The following is a 21,075-nucleotide window of genomic DNA, read 5'->3' as shown; positions in this document are numbered from 1 at the left end:
AAAACTCAGGACTTTCTTTAAATATATCATTTATTATTTTTTAATAAAAGTTTTGTAAATTATTTTCTTGAAAAATAGTTGATATGTTTTTATTTTGCTTGTCTAGTACATGATTATTAGAATATTCTATTTTAGAATAATCGATTAATGATTTTGTTTTGTATAGTTCGACAAGAGAGATGGATTCTTTTTCGGCAACTTCCCAATCGACTTCCGGTTAACCTTCGAATGACAGTGCAATTTCATAGTTTTGGAAGAAAAGAATGGAAATCTTTTACGTGGTTAATTTTTATCTGATAAAGACCAACTGCATTTTTATTAGAATCACCAGATTTGAATTGGATTTGGTAATCATATTCTTCTAGTTTGAGGCACCATCGTACAAAACGGCTACTAAGATTTTTTATTAAAAATAACCAAGTTAACGGACGATGGTCAGTTATTAGAGTAAATTTTCTTCCATATAAATAGGGTCCTAAGTGTTTCACTGACAATACAATTGCTAAAAGTTCTCTTTCTATCGTAGACTAAATTGGTTCAGCTTTACACAACATCCTAGACGCATAAACTATAGGTAAATTTGTTCCTATTGGGCCTTGCAATAAAAATGCGCCGTTTGCAAATGCGCTAGCATCTTAAAGGAAAGGTTCAAAATTTGGATATATTAAAATCGGGATAGTAGTTGAAGCATCCAACACTTGAAAAACCTTTTGAAGTTATTATTATGACAATAAACGGATTATCTTTTTGTAGAGGTGTTGTCATCGGGAATTTTTGCAAAATTCGGTATAAACCTTCAGTTTTAGCCATCTAGTCCCAAAAGGATTCAACTTCTTTTTGGTTTGTTGGCTTAAGGAAACATTTTACACAATCGATTTTAGCCGGGAATGGCTTAACCCCATTTTTTGTCGTTAGATATCCAAGATAGACTTTTTTCCTCAAAAATTCGCATGTGTCAGGGTCAAGTTTGAGGTTGGCATTTGAGGTCTCTCAAATACATCTGTTAAGCGGGAAATATGTTCCTGTATCGTCAGGGAATAAACAATAATGTCCAAGTAGACGAGTCATCTTTCACTTTGATTTCCAGCAACAAATATTTCCCGAGCTGATCCAATAGATCTCCAATATTTGGTAACGGTTATTTATCATATACGGTAACTTCATTTAATTTTCTATACACACGCCATTTTTGTTTGACGGATGCGTCGAGTTTTTTAGACACTACCCACACAGGTAGGTTCTATAGTAAGATGTTTTATTTTTTTGTAAAATCAATGCGTCTCCTTCTAAATAAAATATATCAGAAAAATCAATACAAAGTTGAGAGATTAAGTCTCGTTTCTCATCAAGATGGTCGAGTCTTAGTTGCTTTTTTATTTCTAATATTCTATTTGCACATATTTCTTCGGTGGTTAATTGAATATTATTCATAGTATTCATTTCATATGGTTCTAAAATAAGTTATGGAAATGGTGCAGTTTTGGGAATACAGTTAACATTTTGCACTGAAACGAAAAATTCTCCCTTCTCATTTATTTTAACCAAACCGTTTTGTAATTTAATTTTTTCTTTTTCCTGAGCTACCAATATAGCATCAGTATTTACCTAAGTCGTATTTTAGTAAATTTGCGGAAATTGGTTTTCAATTGAAATATTTGTAATTGCGTTGTTTGTAACTTTGAACAATGATACAATTTTGAAATCAGTTATTAGTTGTTTGTTTTTTAAATCAACTATGCAATTATAGTGTTCTAATAAATCTTAGTCCAATAACCCATTAAATTCAATATTTTAGTCACAAATATACACCCTGTGCGGATGATTGGCTTGAAATGGAATAAATGTTGATTCGTTAACTCTATTTTCTTAATTTGTTATACCTTTATTAATTACATTTTTTAGGAGATCGATTTCTATAATTTTTCCATGTTTTAGGTTTGACAATTTTTAAGGTGTTTGTTGCATTTTTAATATAAGTTTTATCAATTAACTGAATTAATTATTTTTTTACGGAGCATCTATTCGATGCGATATGATCCTGTACGATTCAAACTAATGGTTTGAATCTGTGTTGAGATCTGGGATCGACAAATTTAAGTTTTGGTTGTTCGGCGAATCTCGAGATTTCGTTTCCAAATGATCTTGTCGAAAATCCTGAGATAATCATAATTTGGATTCAAGAGATTATCGGAGTCATAAATATAAATATTTTCATCATTGTGACTGAAATTGTCTTGCTCGGTATAGTTGAAATTTTCGTATTCGTTTTTATTGCAATCTGATACATCATTATCAAAATTTTGTATCACTATCAGCAGTATAATAGTCAGGAGCATTGGGATTAAATTCTTGGTAAGTGCATTTTCAGAAAATTGATTTGGATTACTTAATAATTTTGGCTATTATTAATATAATAGTCATAATTGTAATAAGTGTTATGATAATCTTGATTTCTGTTAAAATGGAAAGTTCTTTGTTGATTGAAATTCGTGTTGAGTCAATTTCCTGATTGTCCGAGGTCTATAATTTGAATTTGGTCTGATTACTGACGGACGATTTTGATTTGCTGGTTATTTTTAAATTGTGTTTGGGTGGATTTTGACTAGGTCTAAGAATGGGTGAATTATTTGAATTAAGATTATCTTGAGGTTTGTGGCTTTCATAGTAAATTAATTGAATTTCTCTTTTTATTCGTGAAATAGCTGAAAGAACACTTATTGGGTTACTAGCCCTAACAATTTGGCCAATTTTTTATCCAGACCAGTTGATTAGATATTAAGGGTTGCATTCTCATCCAGTTTTTATTCCATGTAAAATACCTCTGTTAATATATATGAAATTTTTCTACTTTCAGATTTTCACCATCTTCTCACATTCTTGTGTTATGACAGATATTCCACCCAAAGTTTTTTTTGTTGATCACTCACTTACTATACTTATTTCCAACGTTGACCATGGAACTACAAACAAACGACTAGGTCTTTTTCCTTTTATAAAACGTAGGCATTTTGTACTAAAACAATTGTTATAGATGGATATTGTGCCATTATTCTATTAGATCAAACACAAAAATTTTAAACTATACTTAAACCTCTGCTAAGAAAAGTAAAACGTGACCTTAAGCCGAGTTTCTCATTGAGACATATCTCTACAGCAGAATATTGGTTAGCTTATATCAGAATATAACTACCTTCCTCATAAATAAAACGCTTAAATGCTTGCTTTCGCAAAAAGTTGTTACTTTGTAAATAAATGCACTATGCACAATCATCCAAAAAAATGTTATGATTGAAGATTTTTACTTTTCATTTTTTTACTTTAGCGTTGTTTAATTCCTTTCCATCTCAAACATATACATTTCAGATACTTCTGAAAAATTGTACATATGAGCAATTATTTTTGATAAAGGTCACTCAGTGTAAGCTTTATGTAATCTTTTTTGTCTCTTCTATACACAAAATTCCATTTCAAGACTCTTTCGCCAACTCAGCTACAAAGAGAATTTCAAATTGAGCTTGTATAACGAACAATTCACGATATTTAACTGTATTTTATTCAAGGTATACATCTTGTTATGAGAGAGATTTTTAATTTTATATTATTACGACAACATCGACACTTTCTACCCTACAACCTCAGAAATACTTATAACGCACTTTCCAACTTTATAACTCTAATTGTCGTTTATTTATTATTAAGTTCAGAAATATAATAAAAATAGCTAGACTCAATTCTCTCTCTCGACTTATCAATATGATTTTTTTGATTCCATACCTCATAACCGAACTATTTCTCTTCATTTCAATATTTTCTATATTTCATCTTCGAATATCATAATCAAATCGACAAAACTTAGTTTTTCTTCTATATGTTGTTTGATACTGAATTTAATGGTTTTGTGGTGCAATCCTACAGATTTTGTTGAATCCAATCGTTACCTAAAGTCCTCTATAACTTTTTTCATTTTTGCATCCAACATTTTCCAGGAATCTCCACTTTTTCATTTTTCATTTTTTAACTGTAACAACACTTTCATTTTGACTATCGATAATATTTAATCTCCCTTGTTTTCAATAAACTTCGCCATACTTTCATGAAGTCGTTACCATTTTATAACTTTTATATTATACAGGTTGTTTCTATACTCGATCGATAACGCTCTACCACAGTGAGATCTCAATAAATGATTCATTTTGTTATAGGAATACGAACCCTTACGGGGCCTAGTCGCTGAGATATAGGGTGTTCAAAATTTTAAATCTAAATCAAAAATTTGCCATAAATCAAGAACACCTTTTAATTTTTTTTCAAATTTGGTGACCAATATGCTCCTTAATAAAGTAATATTTTGACATAAACAAACTTTGAAAAAATTCAACCAGTGGCGCGCGTCAGGGATAGTTGTCACTTTTATCCCCCTATTTTTTTACTCCACTGGAGCAAATTCTTTTTTTAGTATTACTTTAAATTGCCTGATTATTTTTAGCTAAGAAATTAATAACCTTTTATGGAGCTAAAATGAACAGTGTTGTAGGAATTTGCCTCTTAACGAAAGTAAGTAATTTACAAATTAATTAATTATTCATTTAATTTCGAACAATGATTAAGCATAAGTAGTTCACAGCAAATAAAAATTAATCATAATCTCAATTTAAAAAAAAATGGATAACAATAATAGCAAAATTGGCAATGAAAATAAAAATAATAATAGCACAAATTAAATTTAAACAGCACTGTATTACAACAATAACAAAATTGACAAGTTACAGTGGTTGTTCAAACAGTTGGCCGCTTACTTTAGTACACTTATTGCGCCGTTTTGTCATTGAAAAACCGGTCTTTGAGAATAAATCTGGATGGGATTGAATGATTTCTGCCGCAGCTTGAATACTAGCTATTAGATCGATAGGAATTAAGTCAAGTAATCTTGGAGGCCAACAATTGGGTCCATCCCGACCAATCAATTTTTTTCTAAAACATCTGTTTAAGTAATTTCTTGCTGCTGCAGAAAAATGAACAGATGCCTCATCGTGTTGAAACCACATGGGTTGCCTAATATTTAACAGTATAATTTCCAACAATTCAAATGTAAGACCCGATTAAGCAATCTCCAACCATACCCACCCACACATTAACCAAATATTTATGCTTTAGAAATGTTGAGTAGTATTTAATTACCTGCAGACTTTTGTTTAGAGGCAAATTTCTACAACACCGTTCATTTCAACTCCATAAAAGGTTATTAGTTTTTTAACTAAAAATAATTAAGTAATTTAAAACAAACTTAAAAAAGAAGTTGCTCCAGTGACAACTAACCCTGACAGCGCACCACTTGTTAAATTTTTCCAAAGTTTGTTTATGTCAAAATATTACTTCATTAAAGAGCATAATAGTCACCAAATTAAAAAAAAGCGTTTTTGATTTATGGCAAATTGATGATTTTGATTTCAAATTTTGAACACCCTATATCTCAGCAACTAGGCCCCGTAAGGATTCGTGGTAGAGTGTTGTCGGCCGAATATAGAAATACCCTGTATGTCACAGTAATTTTTATGCTTTTTAATTGTTGTTTACCAATATTTACTGTATGAAATACTGTGATATCTTGATCCGATTACCTAGTAACAATTTTGTTTCTGTAATATTTTGCAGAGATGCCAGGAAGTTCATATTATACAAATAATTAAAATTTAAAAGATATTTCTAGTACTTATCTTCTAGACTCCTTTTATTCTTACCACTTACCTAATGAATTACATTTCGAATGTATTCCCTACATGTTTACATTCTTTTTATAATTTTGAATAAGTCTCCAACTACTAGACGTTCTCTTACTTATTTTTGCACTCTAGATCTTCTTGAGTCTAGTACTATCTAGACTTCTAAGCGTAGCACTTATGTTCTAAACTGCTTTTCAGATGTGCTCTTGGGTTTCTAGATTTTTTTTTACTTTAAGTGAGTCCTTGACTGCAGGGCTCATTTTATTACTAGGTTCTTAGGTTTGAATATCTTCTTAAGTCTAATAATCATCTTCTAGACTTCTTCAACCCTAGTACTCACCTTCCAAACTACATTCTATATTACGTCCTGGTTTTTTGACATTTTTCTTTTTTCGAAAAGTAGACTCATTTTATGATAAACTTTTTATACTGTTATAATATATAACGTTTTATACTGTTTTTAGACTCACCTTTTAGACTTTTCTTGACCAAATACTCACCTTTTGAGCTACATTTTAGACGAAGTTCTCGATTTTTCGAATTTTTTAATTTAAGTGATTCTTTGACTACTAGACTCGTTTTATTACCAAGCTCTTGGCTTTTAACTACTTTAGACCTAGCTTACCTCCTAGACGCCTGGATATATTTATATTGCCGCCAATGAACATTAATGAAGTCCTTGATCCACAAGCAATGGCACCCCATATAACTACAGATGGGGGATGTACACGCCGCTCAATAAAAGATTTGACTCGTCTCATCGCCTATTGTTGTCCCGTGCATTCGTTCTGTGCATCTGGCTTTTTGTGTTAAATCTTCTAGTGCCATGTCAGTTAATATCCACACTACTGTTTATTCCAGTGGCGTAAATGCGGCGAATGAACAGGGTGTTGAATCACACCCCTTAGGCTATTTAGTTTCATTTTGAAAACACTAATTGTTCAAATAAAAATTTTGCAGGATTTTGCTTATAGTAGATTACTGTACAAACACAAAAAATGATAATTTGCACGATTTAAAATAAAGAAACTAGTAGTAATGTAACTTAATTCATATTTGCACTTTTTGTTATCATACAAAACAAATTAAGGAATACAGATGCCAATATCTCAACCAGATGAGGATATTTTAAACTTTTATAATAACAACGTCAATCTATCTGTAAATTCTTTTTCATTCAACAAATGATGAAGAAGTTATATATATGCAAATGCAATACATACCTTTATAACTTTAATAAATTTAATTCAAGTATCCAATTCGCTTAAAAAATTAAAAACAACAAAAAAATTAATTTCTTAGACATGACACTTATTAAAATCAATAATAGAATAGAAACTAAATATTATACAAAAGAAACATGGTCTGAAAGATATCTTGATTATAACTCATGCCATCCTAAATCACCAAAAATCAGCGTCGTTATAGGATTAACAGATAGAGCATTAAAATTAACTTCTCCAGAATATCACTGGGAAGTAATTAAAAAACTCAAAAATACTTTGAAGAATAATCAATATCCAGAAAATCAATTTAATAGAATCATCTGGCAACGTACATATAAATTACACAAGATATATATATATATATATATATATATATATATATATATATATACTCCCCTATACATACCAACTATCAGAAAAATTGAAATACATTTTATCGAAACATAACATCAATATATGTCATAGATCACACAACACATTATCACCACTATTCGTTACACTAAAAAACAAAACTAAAGACTCTAAGAGTACTTGATTTTTGAAATCACAAACTATTAATAGCAATTCTTCTGTCATTGGATTTAGTAAACCGGCTATTGCCCTTATTAAGTGTTACCTTTCAGATAGATCTCAACAGGTTATGTTAGATGATGTCATATCTAATAAACTGGCAATACAAAAGTGTCCCTCAAGGGAGCATTTAGGTCCCCTCTTATATACAATCTACACTTCCAACTTTCATACTTACCTTACTTACCTTACACATATCACGACGACACCCAGATTTATCATCCGTTCAAACTTTCTAATATACAGCTTCAGACAAAATAAATCAAGAACTCTTTGAAATAACTTTCATCTCTAAAAAACATTTATAAAAAATCAATCCAAGTAAGTCTGGTGCATTGATTTTTGGCCATGAATCACAAATAGCAGAGGTACTCAATCAGATCCAATTACGACTTGAAAATAATATACTTACTTTTATTGAATACGGTAAACATTTGGGCTGGATAATCGATACAAAATTACGATTGAAAAAACATAATCTGAAAAACTAAGCAAAGCTTATGCTTCACTAAAATGAATAAACAAAAAATGTATTCAAATATTGTCATATAGAAAATGCTGTGTGATTATTTGGTGCTTTCACGCTTTAATCACTATGATGTTGTATATTGGCCATGCTTAGAGCAAAGTGCTGTTTAAAAAAACTCAGAACTCTTTTTTAATACTAATCTACGGCATCAGACGAAAAGAAAGAATCTCGTATACACTAAAAAATAGGGGTTGGCTAAGTATGTACAAGAGAATAAAGCTGCACAGTGTGAATTTACTACAAAACTTAACTTTTACATGAAAATTACCTTGAAGTTGAGACGGAGAAATGTAATAATTATATAATACGTAACTACATATCCTAAAGAAACGTTCATTTTCATATGAAGTGTCCCTGTTATTAAATATTTGGATATTCCCAATTATTTGCTTGCAATGCATTTAAAAATAAATATAAACAACTGCTTTTTGAGCAGCAGTTAAATAAAAAAAATGTAATGCTTTATGTTCAGTATTTACCGAATTTTAGATTTGTATGTTTCAATAGAGTGTGGTATGACTAACTTGGTGTGGTTAGTGTGGAAGAATTGGTCAATCGACATAAAACAAACCTTTTATTACATTCCTATGTAGGATATTAATATTTTGTTATCAATGGTAAATAAGAAATGATTTATTATTATACAGTTCTTTACTCACAGAACCGGGACGGAGTTCAATATTCTTTGAATTTAGCCAATTCTGTAAATCTTTTTTCAACCACTTGGTTGTGGGCAATTTTTCTAGAAGTCTCGAATGATAACTTATCTTATCTATCACCATTATACAGTTTTGAGGAAGAAGATATATCATTTATTCGAACTATTCTTTAAAAACATCAACATGCATGTCCTTATGGTAGTCACCGGAACAAGTAGATTCAAAAGTCAATGAAACTTTAACAAAACCGTTTGAAATGCCGATGTCATTTCTTCTGATCTTAATCAAATAATTATATAAATCCTAGATATCCCAACACAAGAGAGAGAGAAATGCTTTACTGTCAAAAAATTGTTACAATTTGTAGACAAAAACTTGTAAAAACTAAAAAACAAACTAAAAACAACTAAATAGAGATAAAACAAATAAAACAAAATTTATATATAAGTCATTTATAAGTCCATAATAAAAATTAAACCAGTATGTAACATGCCCGGAATTGCCAAAGATGATATCAATTTGATTTCACTTGGCAAGTGACTGTGCATTTTTTGCATTGTAAAATATTGAGCACTTAACTAATTCTGAATGTGGAGTTGGTAAGTAAAGGTCGTGCTCCGCGTTCCTAAGTGAATAGCCGTGCAACGACTTTTCTGAAATTAGAGAAGCATCTGCAAATTAGGCAAACAGATTCAAAGATGAATAAGGAAGAGTCAGAATGTTTAATCGCTTAAAGAAGTCCCTGCAGTGAGCCCTGCAGTTTAGTCCGAGTAAATATCTAACAGCTCTCTTTTGTAGTTTGTAGGGCATATCGGAAATGCGACTCAATGAGGGCATAATAGACTGTTAAGGAGATGGATAAGTTCAGTTTTTTGGAAACTGATCTCAGCGCAAAACAGGAGAAACTTAATCTTTTAGATTAGGCGGAAATAAGTAACTCCCATTTCAAGGAATTATCCACAACAAACCCTAAGAATTTTAAAGATTCAACCACGTCAATGGTAGTGTTATTTAATAAAAAAGGCTACAATATATTTTTATATGATAAATCTTTTATTTTAGAAACGTTGAGACAGAGAAGATTAGAATTGCACTATAATTTAAGGGTGATTAGGTCACTAGATATAGTCCTATGAAGTGCCTAACCAAGCATACTAATAATTCCATAATACTTGACAAATGTTTGTCAGTAAATTATTTAAAACAATTAATTATTAAGGTTTTTTGGAGACTCATTTAAGAATACTCAACTTGGACCTCCTTACTATATGGTAAAACCGGAAATCGTATTTTTGGCGAAATTTGTAAGGAAAAGATTCTTGGAATTTGAACAAAATAAAATTTCGAACTTCTATTAGCAAATAGGTACTTACGATATAGCTATGAAATCTTTGATACACAGGGTTACTGATCAGTCCAAATCTATTGTTCTTTACAACCAATAAAAGCCCAAAAAATTTTATTAGCTCAGGTACATTTATGAAAATTTTAAGAAATATTTAGATTATTCTTTAAGAATATTTAAAATGAACCTATTAAATTAGTAGTAGGTTTTATCACTCTTTTGTACATAAAAATAGATAATAAAATTTACTAATACTTAAACTTCTTGTTAAGGCAATATTTAAGACCGCTGAATAGTCCTATTAAATGAGGATTTGAATTGGCATCCAAAAGACCAGACCATGATTTTCAATGTATGTTTGAAAAGAAATTATAGAACATCCTATATTTTTTGTTTCAACCTCTTTCTCACATCTTTGTGATTTTCAGATATTAAGAAAATAGTGAATTTTAGGGTAGTTTCCAATTATTTTTTACCTCCAGCAGTTTTTCAATTTAAATCCTTTAACTATATCCTAAAATGATATTGAAAATGCAGGCTTTTCTATGGATGGCAACTTGAATCCCATTTTATGATTTAGTACTCGAACTCTTCGTAAAAATATTTCCGAAACATATTTATTTTAAGCATTATCAGTTTTTATACTTACTTTGAAATATTGCAATTGTTTTTCATTACCTTTAGTATGCAAGTTATCACAAAATTAACACCCGTCCTGATTCTCTCAATCTCAGTTTCAATCTGTATTTTTTATTCTTTTCTATGAAATATATGTAATGTAACTATTGTATTTTTGTCAATTTACGGATACTTCACATCTGTAACTTAAAACATAAGACGGGATATTTCCAAGTAAGTTTAAAATCGCTTTTTACCATGTTTCATTCTCTCATAGTGTAAACATCAATTTATTTTGAATCATAAATATGAAGTTGAGAGATATTGATTATAATCCAAATAGTTTATGAGATATAAAACAGAAAACGTTAATTAGAACAAAAACAAAGAAACAAAACCAAATACCTACAAAACATTGAACACGATTTAACTTTGATGATTGGAAAAATCAGATATTGAGTATAAAAAACTCTCAGTTATGCATTCATAAAGTGCAAAGAGTCTCCACACATTTTGAATTATTTAGTTCATATCGTCTTTGATCACAATCTAAATTAGATCTAATGATTATCTACTTGAACACATTAGCGTCACACTGGTATTTCTCATGTTCATTGAACATTGAACAAATTCCAGAAATATTCTTATGTTAGTATTAGTATAAATGGAAAGAGTGTCGTCTGTGATACAGACGTGACTTGTAATATTTGTTTGCAGTGGTCTTTTTGCTAGAGCTACTTTGCTTTTTTCCTTTTTTATGATGCCAGGCTTAAGTGAACAACATGCAGACGTAAAATTTTGTTTTCTGCTTATTAAAAATGCTGCTGGAATTGTTTCGTGGTAACGATATCTCACACACCGTTTTCCTCTTTCCACATAAGGAAAGAGGCTAGAAGGACTCCAATTCCACAATGTTTGAAAAACCAAACAAAAAACCAGAATGGAGCTATCAGACAGATGAGTATGAGTAATATTTTTAACTGGGAGCACCGGAGGGACAAATTTAACAGTTCTGAAGGACAGTATTTTGGATGAGATAACGTTGTTTTGACATTTTGAAAAAAGAAATTGATTTTTTCGGCTATTTGCAGTGCGCTGTAACGTTTTTAAACACTCTCTCTCCCTTCCTGAACGTTACGTAACACCCAAATGACGAATTTTACCTAAAAGTCGGAATTATGTTGCGCAAAGCACCTGAAAGTTGCAAAAATAATTTTGTTTTGTTTTAAAAGCGTTTGTGATAATGAAAAACAAAATAAGAGATTTCGTAATGTATCCTTTAATCATTGATAATATTTATTTATATCGATATTTAACAATTAACAATCATATATGATGTAATAAACATTTGCTTAAATTTAAAATATGCTGAAATGGACTAATAAACACCATTTTTCTGACTCAGTCCTCTCCTCACATACATTTTGGACTTCCTCCATTTTTCTTCTCATGTATTCTAATATTTGAGCTTATTTTTCAATTTGGCAATGCAATTAGAAACGAAAGCTCAAATGCCAAAAAAATAATCTTAACAAAAAAAATCAGTCATTAATCAAATATTATTTGTTATAATAATTGTTAATATAATCATTTCATTTAAATAATTATGTTTAGCTAGTTAAAAAAGGTTTCTATTATAAAAATTGTATTAGTGCTCCTCTGTCCACGGTTTTGCAGGTCACTCAGATTCTTTCATCACTGGCATCATCCGAAGAACAGATAAAGAGGGTTCCGGATATGGTACTTGCATCAAAACACTAACGGATAGTGTAACGAAAACAAAATAAAAATGACCTACAATACAGTCGAGGGATTCGCCATAAAACATAAACGAAAAGGGTTACCAATTTGTACGATTTTTTTCACTAATTTTTTTTTATTTCCATAAAAAAACTAGTGTTACGTAACGTGTTGTTCGAACCCTCTTCCCCCGTCATTCAAGTATCATCACTTTTTACCAGACCCTCTCCTCATTGCGTTACGTAATACTTAAACGCTCCCTGACTACAATAAGCAAGAGGAGGAAGCTTAATAATCAGTTATCATACCTGCTTCCAGAAAAACACTATGGGCTAATATTTGTTTAGATAGGTAGATAAATCATCTTAAGGGTGTCTTAGTTTGGGAACAGCAGAGTAGAACTTTGCTAGAACAACTATTTTGCTATAGTCAGCTAAATTTCTGAATTACTCATGGAATATGCGAAGATAACACCTAGAAAAAACTTATCGAAATGGATGAAACATTTGAATATTTAACTGGGAATAAAATTCATTCATCTTACATTAGTAAGTAAATACTAAGAATTGACAAGGTTTCATTGACACTTATTGATGACGAAAATCTACCAATAATGAAGAGGAAAAAGTTATGGAAAATTTTACGAGAATTTTATTACCTCCGGAAAAAGCAGCACTAGTAAAATAGATACCTATTGTAAACGGAAATATGTGGAAAGGAAAAGTGCAAATAAATGGAGTTCAAACAATTTATTTTGATGGAGCATGGCTTAATGAAGGAAGCACCTTTAAAAAGTTTGGTAAGACAAATCAATTGAAAATCATAGGCTAATTTATCAACACAAAGTCAATGAAAGATAAGCCATAGTTTTCTTATTGCCATTTGCAATTAGAGGTAATAAATACTATAAAAAAGTGTATTTAATATAGAAACCAAGCAATGTAACACGCAACAATAACAACATTAACATAACATAACAATACATTATTTCCGTAAATTAAGCAAAATACTATTATCATCGTTCCGCCACTGAAGCCCCCGCCTTCTTGATTTATTACGATCAAGAATAATTCGGGCGTGGAGTTAAAAATAAACTTGACAATAGAATATAGTGAGAGAAGCGGAGGGGAAATCGAATGACAGCTTGTAACGGTATAGTGAAATCAACACTGTGATTCTGTTTTAGTGCTAACACGTGTGATGTAAGTAGGCATAGTAGTACTAATCGTAAGTGCGGGCAACCATGGCAAATCAACAAACCACAGATCCCGTAGCATCCCAAAATCAGCCATTGAATAACCCACCAGAAAGCGCTAATAATGAAAATAGCGTTGAGAGGATGCGCACAGAGAGGATTACCAAAATTAAACAAAAAGTTCTGCGTAAGTGCATTGTTTTTTGTATATTTTTCTAATACTGGTTTTGATTTTAATGTAAATAATAAGTAGCTAAATTCATTAAAATACTCTGTGAGTAATATTTGTTATAAAATTATTTGAAAAAACGTAATATTTATTATAAATAATTTCTGATTTGCAATTCTCAAAGTAAATAATACTAGGTACGACAGAAAAGTTAATCTATGCCATAATTTCTTATTATTATTATTATAATTTCTTATTATTAAATTGAAAATTGAAATAAAATTCATTCAGCTTATGTTCAGACTGCAAAAAGTAGTCATGTTTACCGAGTTGATAATTATGCCTATTAAATAAATATTTTTATTGAAATTATTCAACTTATAACTAAATGTTTTCCTCAATATTCTTAAAACCAATAAGCAATTGTTTTATATTTATATTTACGCCGGCGGACCAAAGGCAACGATGTTAGATGAGTTTGTCTCTATATTGGCGTTTCTTGACGTTTTATGTTTTATACCCTAATATAATATATACATAAATATGATGAAACTTTATAAATTATAACTATTTTTATCAATTTTTCAATTTATATTTAGTTTAAAATTATACATACAAAGCAATAAATTGGTAATATCTTAGAAGCGTGAATGTGACTGAACTTTCACTAGTAAGATCGTGGTGTCTTTTTTAATTCAGTTTTATGTATACTCAACATCATCCTTGTTAATTGTTCTATCATATTTTTAAATGCTACAGAGTAAAAAAAGTCACGACTCTTGCAAAACCAATGCAAGATAAATTTGAGTAAAGTTAAAATATTAATGCATCTAAATGTTCTTGATATTAGGTCTCTTCTAAAATATTATTATGAATACATTTTTTTTCTATTTCTCTGTGGCTTAAATAGCTTCATCCAATTTCAGGATGAGTTTGAGGTCTTTTCTATTGTCAAGAGATTGAAAATTACGCTATACGTGCGCTGAGAATAGAATATGTGCTTGAAACTTTTGGAATAAATGTGAATTATTTAATTTAAAAGTAATGTATGTATGTTAAACAACGGAATGCCGTTTTTATATTGAATATAAATAGTTGAACTTATATTGATTAACAGATAAACTAAAATGTAAACGAAAGCTTGAACTTTCATTTATATCTAAATATATTACAAGAAATGTTGATTATATGAATGACGCACGATTTCTTGGAAAAAGGCTTAAAATGACTTTGTTATAAGGTAACTATTAGCAATGAGATACAAAAAAATTCATTCTTGAACTTAATTAATTTACTGATGTATAAAACTGAAACATAATTAAATTTCCTCACTGTGTATGGAAAGATGAGTACTAATTCAAAAGAGCTCATTTTTTGTAAAACTTACAATGGCGACCCATATCTAAATAAATTAATAATTAATTAAATAATTAAATTAATTAAATAAATAATTATTAATAAAATAATTAATTAAATAATTAATCTAAATAAATAAATCTAAATAATATTATTGAGCATTGGTTCTGATTGAGAGGTTATTAAAAAATCGACATAAAATACTGTAGTATTCGTCAATATTATTTAAACTAGCGAATAATTGTTGAACTTGTGGGCTTCTTAATAATTTTCTTTAACACTCAGGATGATATCCATCATCATTCATCGTTGTAGGAAAATTAATATCGTGATACTAATGTTTTATTTTCTCATGAATCACGTGCATACATCTAGCCTTTTCAAAATGAGATTCATCGACATCTTTCAAATTGTTAGCACGACCACATAAGAACCACACCTTCATTGTTATTGTTTTAAAGCACTTTTTTAACAATAAGTGATAGGAAATACTCCAAATAATTTTAAAACGCTTCAACAGAGCACGTGTCCACAGCTTCAGAAGTAGTTCAATAACTGAGACGCTCAATGTTCGCATCAAGTTTAGACAGCATCTCTATGCATCTTTTTCTAATGTTAAATTTCTCTCTCGGAAGCATAGTTAAGTACAGGAAGGTACTTTTAAAAATGCCTCTCAATGGTTGTTCCCAAAACTTACCTGCTCACAGCATACCTGAGATAGACACTTAAACAGCAGGGCTGGAGGACGCTCATTGTTGTTCCTAAGGTTACTTCTCTGGTGGCTAATATCAACTCAAGGCTCAAAGAGAGCGACATTAAGTCTATGGAAATTGTACATGACTCTTTCCCTCTTTACTCTAAAATAGTCAAAGCTTGGCTAGCCTTACTACATGAATAGCAATAGTATAAGGCTTGAAGGAATATAAAGTATCGTGCCAGGAATTTGTCCCTAAAATAGAAGTGGCACTAATGTATTTTCTTGATAAGAAATGTTCAAACTTCAATATGAGTATAGTTTGAAGCGGTTACTCGATAGGTATGATAACAGAACAACAAAAAATTTAAAAAAAAATCGTGCCTTGGGTTTAACACCAGATTTAACGAGGAACTTGTTCATAATTATTTTCTACTCACTCGAAACTAAATTTTAAAATCAGTTTCAAGCGGTTACATTGATACAGTTTGTGTCCAAAAAATTTCCCGTAGAAATCGATAGGCCAGGTTTTTTTCAGCCAGCTCTTGGACTATTACTGGAAATATAAATATAATATTGTTTCGTATTTGTCAATGATTTTTAATCAAAAACTTTATAACAACGCCTATAGGTATATGTCAACCACCTGTTTTTATGATTTCAACGAATGGCTACTTTTAAATGCGAACATTTCTTCTATATTAATGCTATAAATTTTTCCTTTCAATTTTTTTTAGATGCTGCAACAACTTTTTACTTTGCTTGGTTATTTTTTTCTTAATTGCAAGTAGGCACGTGTACTTTTTCTTTTGTTGTCGACAATCGATAATAAAAGTATACATCATTTTGTGACATGGGTGTTACTTAGTGTTAAACCTAAGCGATAGGGTTAGGTTTAGTGACAAATATAAATTGAAAATATAACAATGGTAACAACGGGACAAAGTTCCAACAAAATACTGCAACAAAGAAAAAATAATTTCTTCTTACTATGATTATCTTAATTTTAGGAACCCTTCTAATAAAAATTTCATTTAAAACCCTAAAATTCTGCCGTTTCGACCTATTGCTGTCTTTATCAAAATATCATTTCACATCAAAATTCAACATCATTAAATAGAACCAACTTTTAGTTGGATGAATTTCAATTTCAAAGAAAACAATTGAAAAGTAACTAAAATCGGTACACTTTGGTGTCATTGCCACAGTCTCACAATAATAATAAAACAGAAAACGAATTTGAAAAAGAGAATTTTACGAAATGATAGCAATCTAAATATCGTCATCTTGCATAAATGATTAAAAAAATGTTATTTTATTATAATTGTACTGGTCTTTTTTGTGATGCTTTTTAATAAAAATATGTTATAAAAGAAAATGTATTTAGATTTTAAATATGAAATGTGTAATAACGAACTACACTTTTAGGTGAGTTTTGTGTAATTTAATGTTTTTTTTGTACCTCTTAGAATCTAAATCTTTTTAGTTTGAAAAAGGTCTAAAGGGAAGAACAAAACGTCACATTATATAAATTAAAATGTGTATTCAACCATTTAAAGATTCATTTAATCAACTTAAACTCAAAATAATGAACAACTAGTCAAAAAACTTGAAAACCGTGGTTTGAAAAAATCTTCAAGTAACGTGCTGAATTCGATAATACTCGGTGTTATTGAGGTATCGCCTACCTACTGATGAAACATTTCTCTTCCGGCACCACCTCATACCGGGAATGCTCTAGCATTGCATTCAGTATGAGAGCTTTATATGTTATCTACTAAGTATTATGTGGATCATTCTTATATTCTATTGATTTACGGCTCAAATTTCTTTTTCTTTAATTTCTATTAATTTTTCGGTCTACTCCATGTTAGTTCCGATATTATCAATTTTATTTTATTTCTGTTTAACTCTCCGGTGACATATTTCTACTCTTGCCGTAACGCTTCCCATCACTTACATACAAAAAAGGTATGGTAGACAGTATATTACATACATTTGCTTAATTTTTTTCCTTATATCAGGAAGTATTCCGCTGATTTCCTCTTGAAAAAACTTGATGATGTCGTTTAAATTGCGAAAATAATCTCCACTTATTTATCCGACACCACGTATGTCGACGGTGTAAGTTTTTTAACGCATTCTAGCAAATTTGCATATATTGTGCCGCTCTTATTCATCAAGATAGCTCTGTGCTTTGAGTGTTGTGGTTTGTATCTGTTGTTGCCTTCCGGTAGGACTATTATATGATACTTTCTCCTCACAGGTGTTTCAGAGCATGCCTTAACTCACTAACATCACTGTCTATTGTACAACTCAAATTCGAAATTTGATTTTGAGTATTCTCTGAAATATTTCTTCTGATATGTCTTCTTCGAAGCTCATATTTTTGCAAGCAGGACTTGAGCACTTCTCATTAATCATAACGAGTTACGCGAAGAAGTAGTTACACTCAAATAGGACATGGACGCTCACCTCAGACATTTATACCAACCTACATATCAAGCATATATATATATATATATATATATATATATATATATATATATATATATATATATATATATATATATATATATATATATATATATATATATATATATATATATATATATATATATATTACTCTATGGTTGTTGTCCTAAATCACAACCGGTTGTTGAGCTCTACAGAATCTATGCTGAGAATTTCGACTTCGCTACATCTTTCCAAATTTCCATTCTTCTTCTTCCAGTGCCTGCTTCATTCTAATGTAGGTTGGCAATCACCGTTTGGAATTCCTCAGGATCTTCAGTCATGCGTATTAGATTTATGGCATCACGTACATGGAACCAATCTCGAAGGTTTTTCAACCATAAAAATCTTTTTCTACCCAGGCCGCGCCTTCCTTCTATCATCCCTTCCATGATCAGCTGTAACAAGGCATATTATTGATTTCTAAAAATGTGGTCAAAGTAGGAAGCTTTCCGTGAAAAATATAATTTATTCATTTCCTTATATATTTTCAAACCAACAGCACCATCATTACTTAACGCTAGAAGTTATCAGACATTTTTCATTCATTTTTGTATGAATTTACAATTTTCAATAAATTAAGAATATTCTGTGAAAATCTGTAATCCTTTCGTAAAATCCGATTTGATGGACTGGATCAAAAGTTTTTCGAATTTATTCTCTACACACTTTGATGCTGTTTTGTCGAAAATAAATTGATGCACTTGCCTTGAACAAATCCTTGTGTTGGTCTATTATAATATTTTCTGCCAACACACAATCTCGTGAAGCACAAATAATGTCAGTTTCTTTATAATCCAAATAGATTTTAAATAATGTCTTGATAAAGTTTTAAATAGCCATTTCTGTAACAATGAAATTCATTACATGATGCAGAAGGAAATACAAAAAATAGTAAACTGTCAATATTTTTCTAAAAAATATTAGGTGATTTCATTTCCCTCAATTTAATAATTAATATGCACACAACCAAATTCATATAAAAAGCTCTCCAAACAAATATATTTGTGTATTTCGAATACTAGTATCATATAAACATAATTAATGTTAATATTTCTCTTATCTATTTATATGATGTCTATTCGTAGGAATTATTAAAAAACACTGTCTCTTACGTTCTTAATTTATTTAAATACTACTACACTTAACTAACTTAAATACAAATAAAGAAACAGAATAAATAAATAGACCTTATTAACCTTATTAAACCTTATTAAATTATTCAAACGGAACAATGTAAATAAACCGCTTGCTATAAAAACTTGTATAAAAACCAAGTTCATATGAATTCCGGGTATTTCATCAAAGGCGGCGCCTTCGCCGAATTTCATAATTCCACTATACCCAAGTAAGAGCGGCTCCAGGGCGGAGATGAGTTCGTAACATTAATATAAAAATATAGCGTTACATCATTAAATGACTTGTGTTCTCCTAATATGGGGTCATCATCATCAGTTCCCACAGAAATAATAAATGGTTCTACTGTTTTCTTTGTTAACAAATTAAGTTTCCAGAACTTTTCTTTTTCTTTCATTAATTGTCGAAACTAAGATATCTATCGTATTCAAAAAAACAACAAGTAAATAAAATTTTTGGCAAGACAAATAAACAAAACTATGCTCCACTTAAGATTCGTACTGAACATTAAGAAAGACGACACTAACATGAGGAAAACACAACAAATACATGGTCTTATTCATAATCTTGCACAGCCTAGGTCTTGGTTTGCTGTAATTTTTTAAAAACTAATTTTGTGCTTATTTTGGATAAAACTTTCGCTTTTATATGGGGTTATGTCCCATATCACAGAAAGCACAAACTCATTTACAAATGTTTCAACATTCAAACCAAAAAGACAATTGAAAGTATGTGGGAAATCGCAATCGTGACGACATTGATGAACTTATCCTTCAATTATAGTAGACGCCATATCGCAAGTGTCTTTTACCAAGATTTTCTAGGTACAACTATCCTCATTGATATAGACATTAAAATCAAATAGATATCTTTTGAACATTCTATTTATAGATAATCTGAAGATAATAGATAATCATAGTAAAATTATTTGGCCCTTCACTATAAATGCCTGATGCACATTTTAGGAAATGTCCTTAAGTTACCATATTTTATTAAAATAGATAATATTTTCTTATAATGTTAATATTATAATTTTCCTCAAATATTGACTTCTCAGAAAAGTTACTTTTGTTCTATTAGTGAGAATTTTCTTCCGTTTTTTCCCCAAATGATATCCCCATAATATCAAGTTTCCTCTATTAATGTCAATTAACATTTTAATTAAGTAGACACTTTTTTGTAAATTGAATGCACTTTTCTAGGGACCAGTTGTACTGTCTATTTGAATGGGCTGCTACTAAACATCTTAGTCTAATACCATTCTTTCGTTGCTTCATAAATCTATAAATGGCTGCTTCTCATGCTTCGGTCATATTAGAAACAATTTTATTAGTCCAGTCCGTATGTCAAAAAAATTGTGCTAGAAATACAAAAAAACCGAGAAGACTAAATTTCTAATATGATGCAATTTCATTTTTCCCCGGGCTAAATTTAAGACTTCTAGTGCGCCGTAAAGTTAACCGCAGACGCTAAAAAATGTGCGTACCGTCATGAAACCAGCCAATAGAGCAACTGTTGGAATCTGAGAGGTCGGATATAAAAGACCCTTTTTTTCATTTGTGAAAATATTTATCTTTTTGGTATAATTTCAGAATTTGCTTAG

The 21,075-nt window shown here is 30.2% G+C and overlaps 1 protein-coding gene across 3 annotated transcripts in view; it reads left to right on the top strand.

Annotated features, from left to right (window-relative positions):
- Nucleotides 1-13,498: 13,498 nt before the first annotated feature.
- LOC130896662 (transmembrane protein 272-like) overlaps nt 13,499-21,075 on the top strand; it is a 53,818-nt gene continuing 46,241 nt past the window's right edge. For 2 of the 3 annotated variants that reach the window (XM_057804907.1, XM_057804908.1), the window contains exon 1: nt 13,513-13,789. In XM_057804907.1, coding sequence (XP_057660890.1) covers nt 13,651-13,789 — 139 coding nt within the window. In that variant the 5' untranslated portion in view covers nt 13,513-13,650. Of the gene's footprint in view, nt 13,790-21,075 lie in introns of all 3 variants that reach the window. The other variant, XM_057804906.1, reaches the window with a different exon arrangement.

This window comes from Diorhabda carinulata, chromosome 7, assembly GCF_026250575.1.
Source record: "Diorhabda carinulata isolate Delta chromosome 7, icDioCari1.1, whole genome shotgun sequence".
Lineage (NCBI taxonomy): Eukaryota > Metazoa > Arthropoda > Insecta > Coleoptera > Chrysomelidae > Diorhabda > Diorhabda carinulata.
Note: the sequence above shows the minus strand (reverse complement) of the source record. Positions and strands in the feature narration are given on the sequence as shown.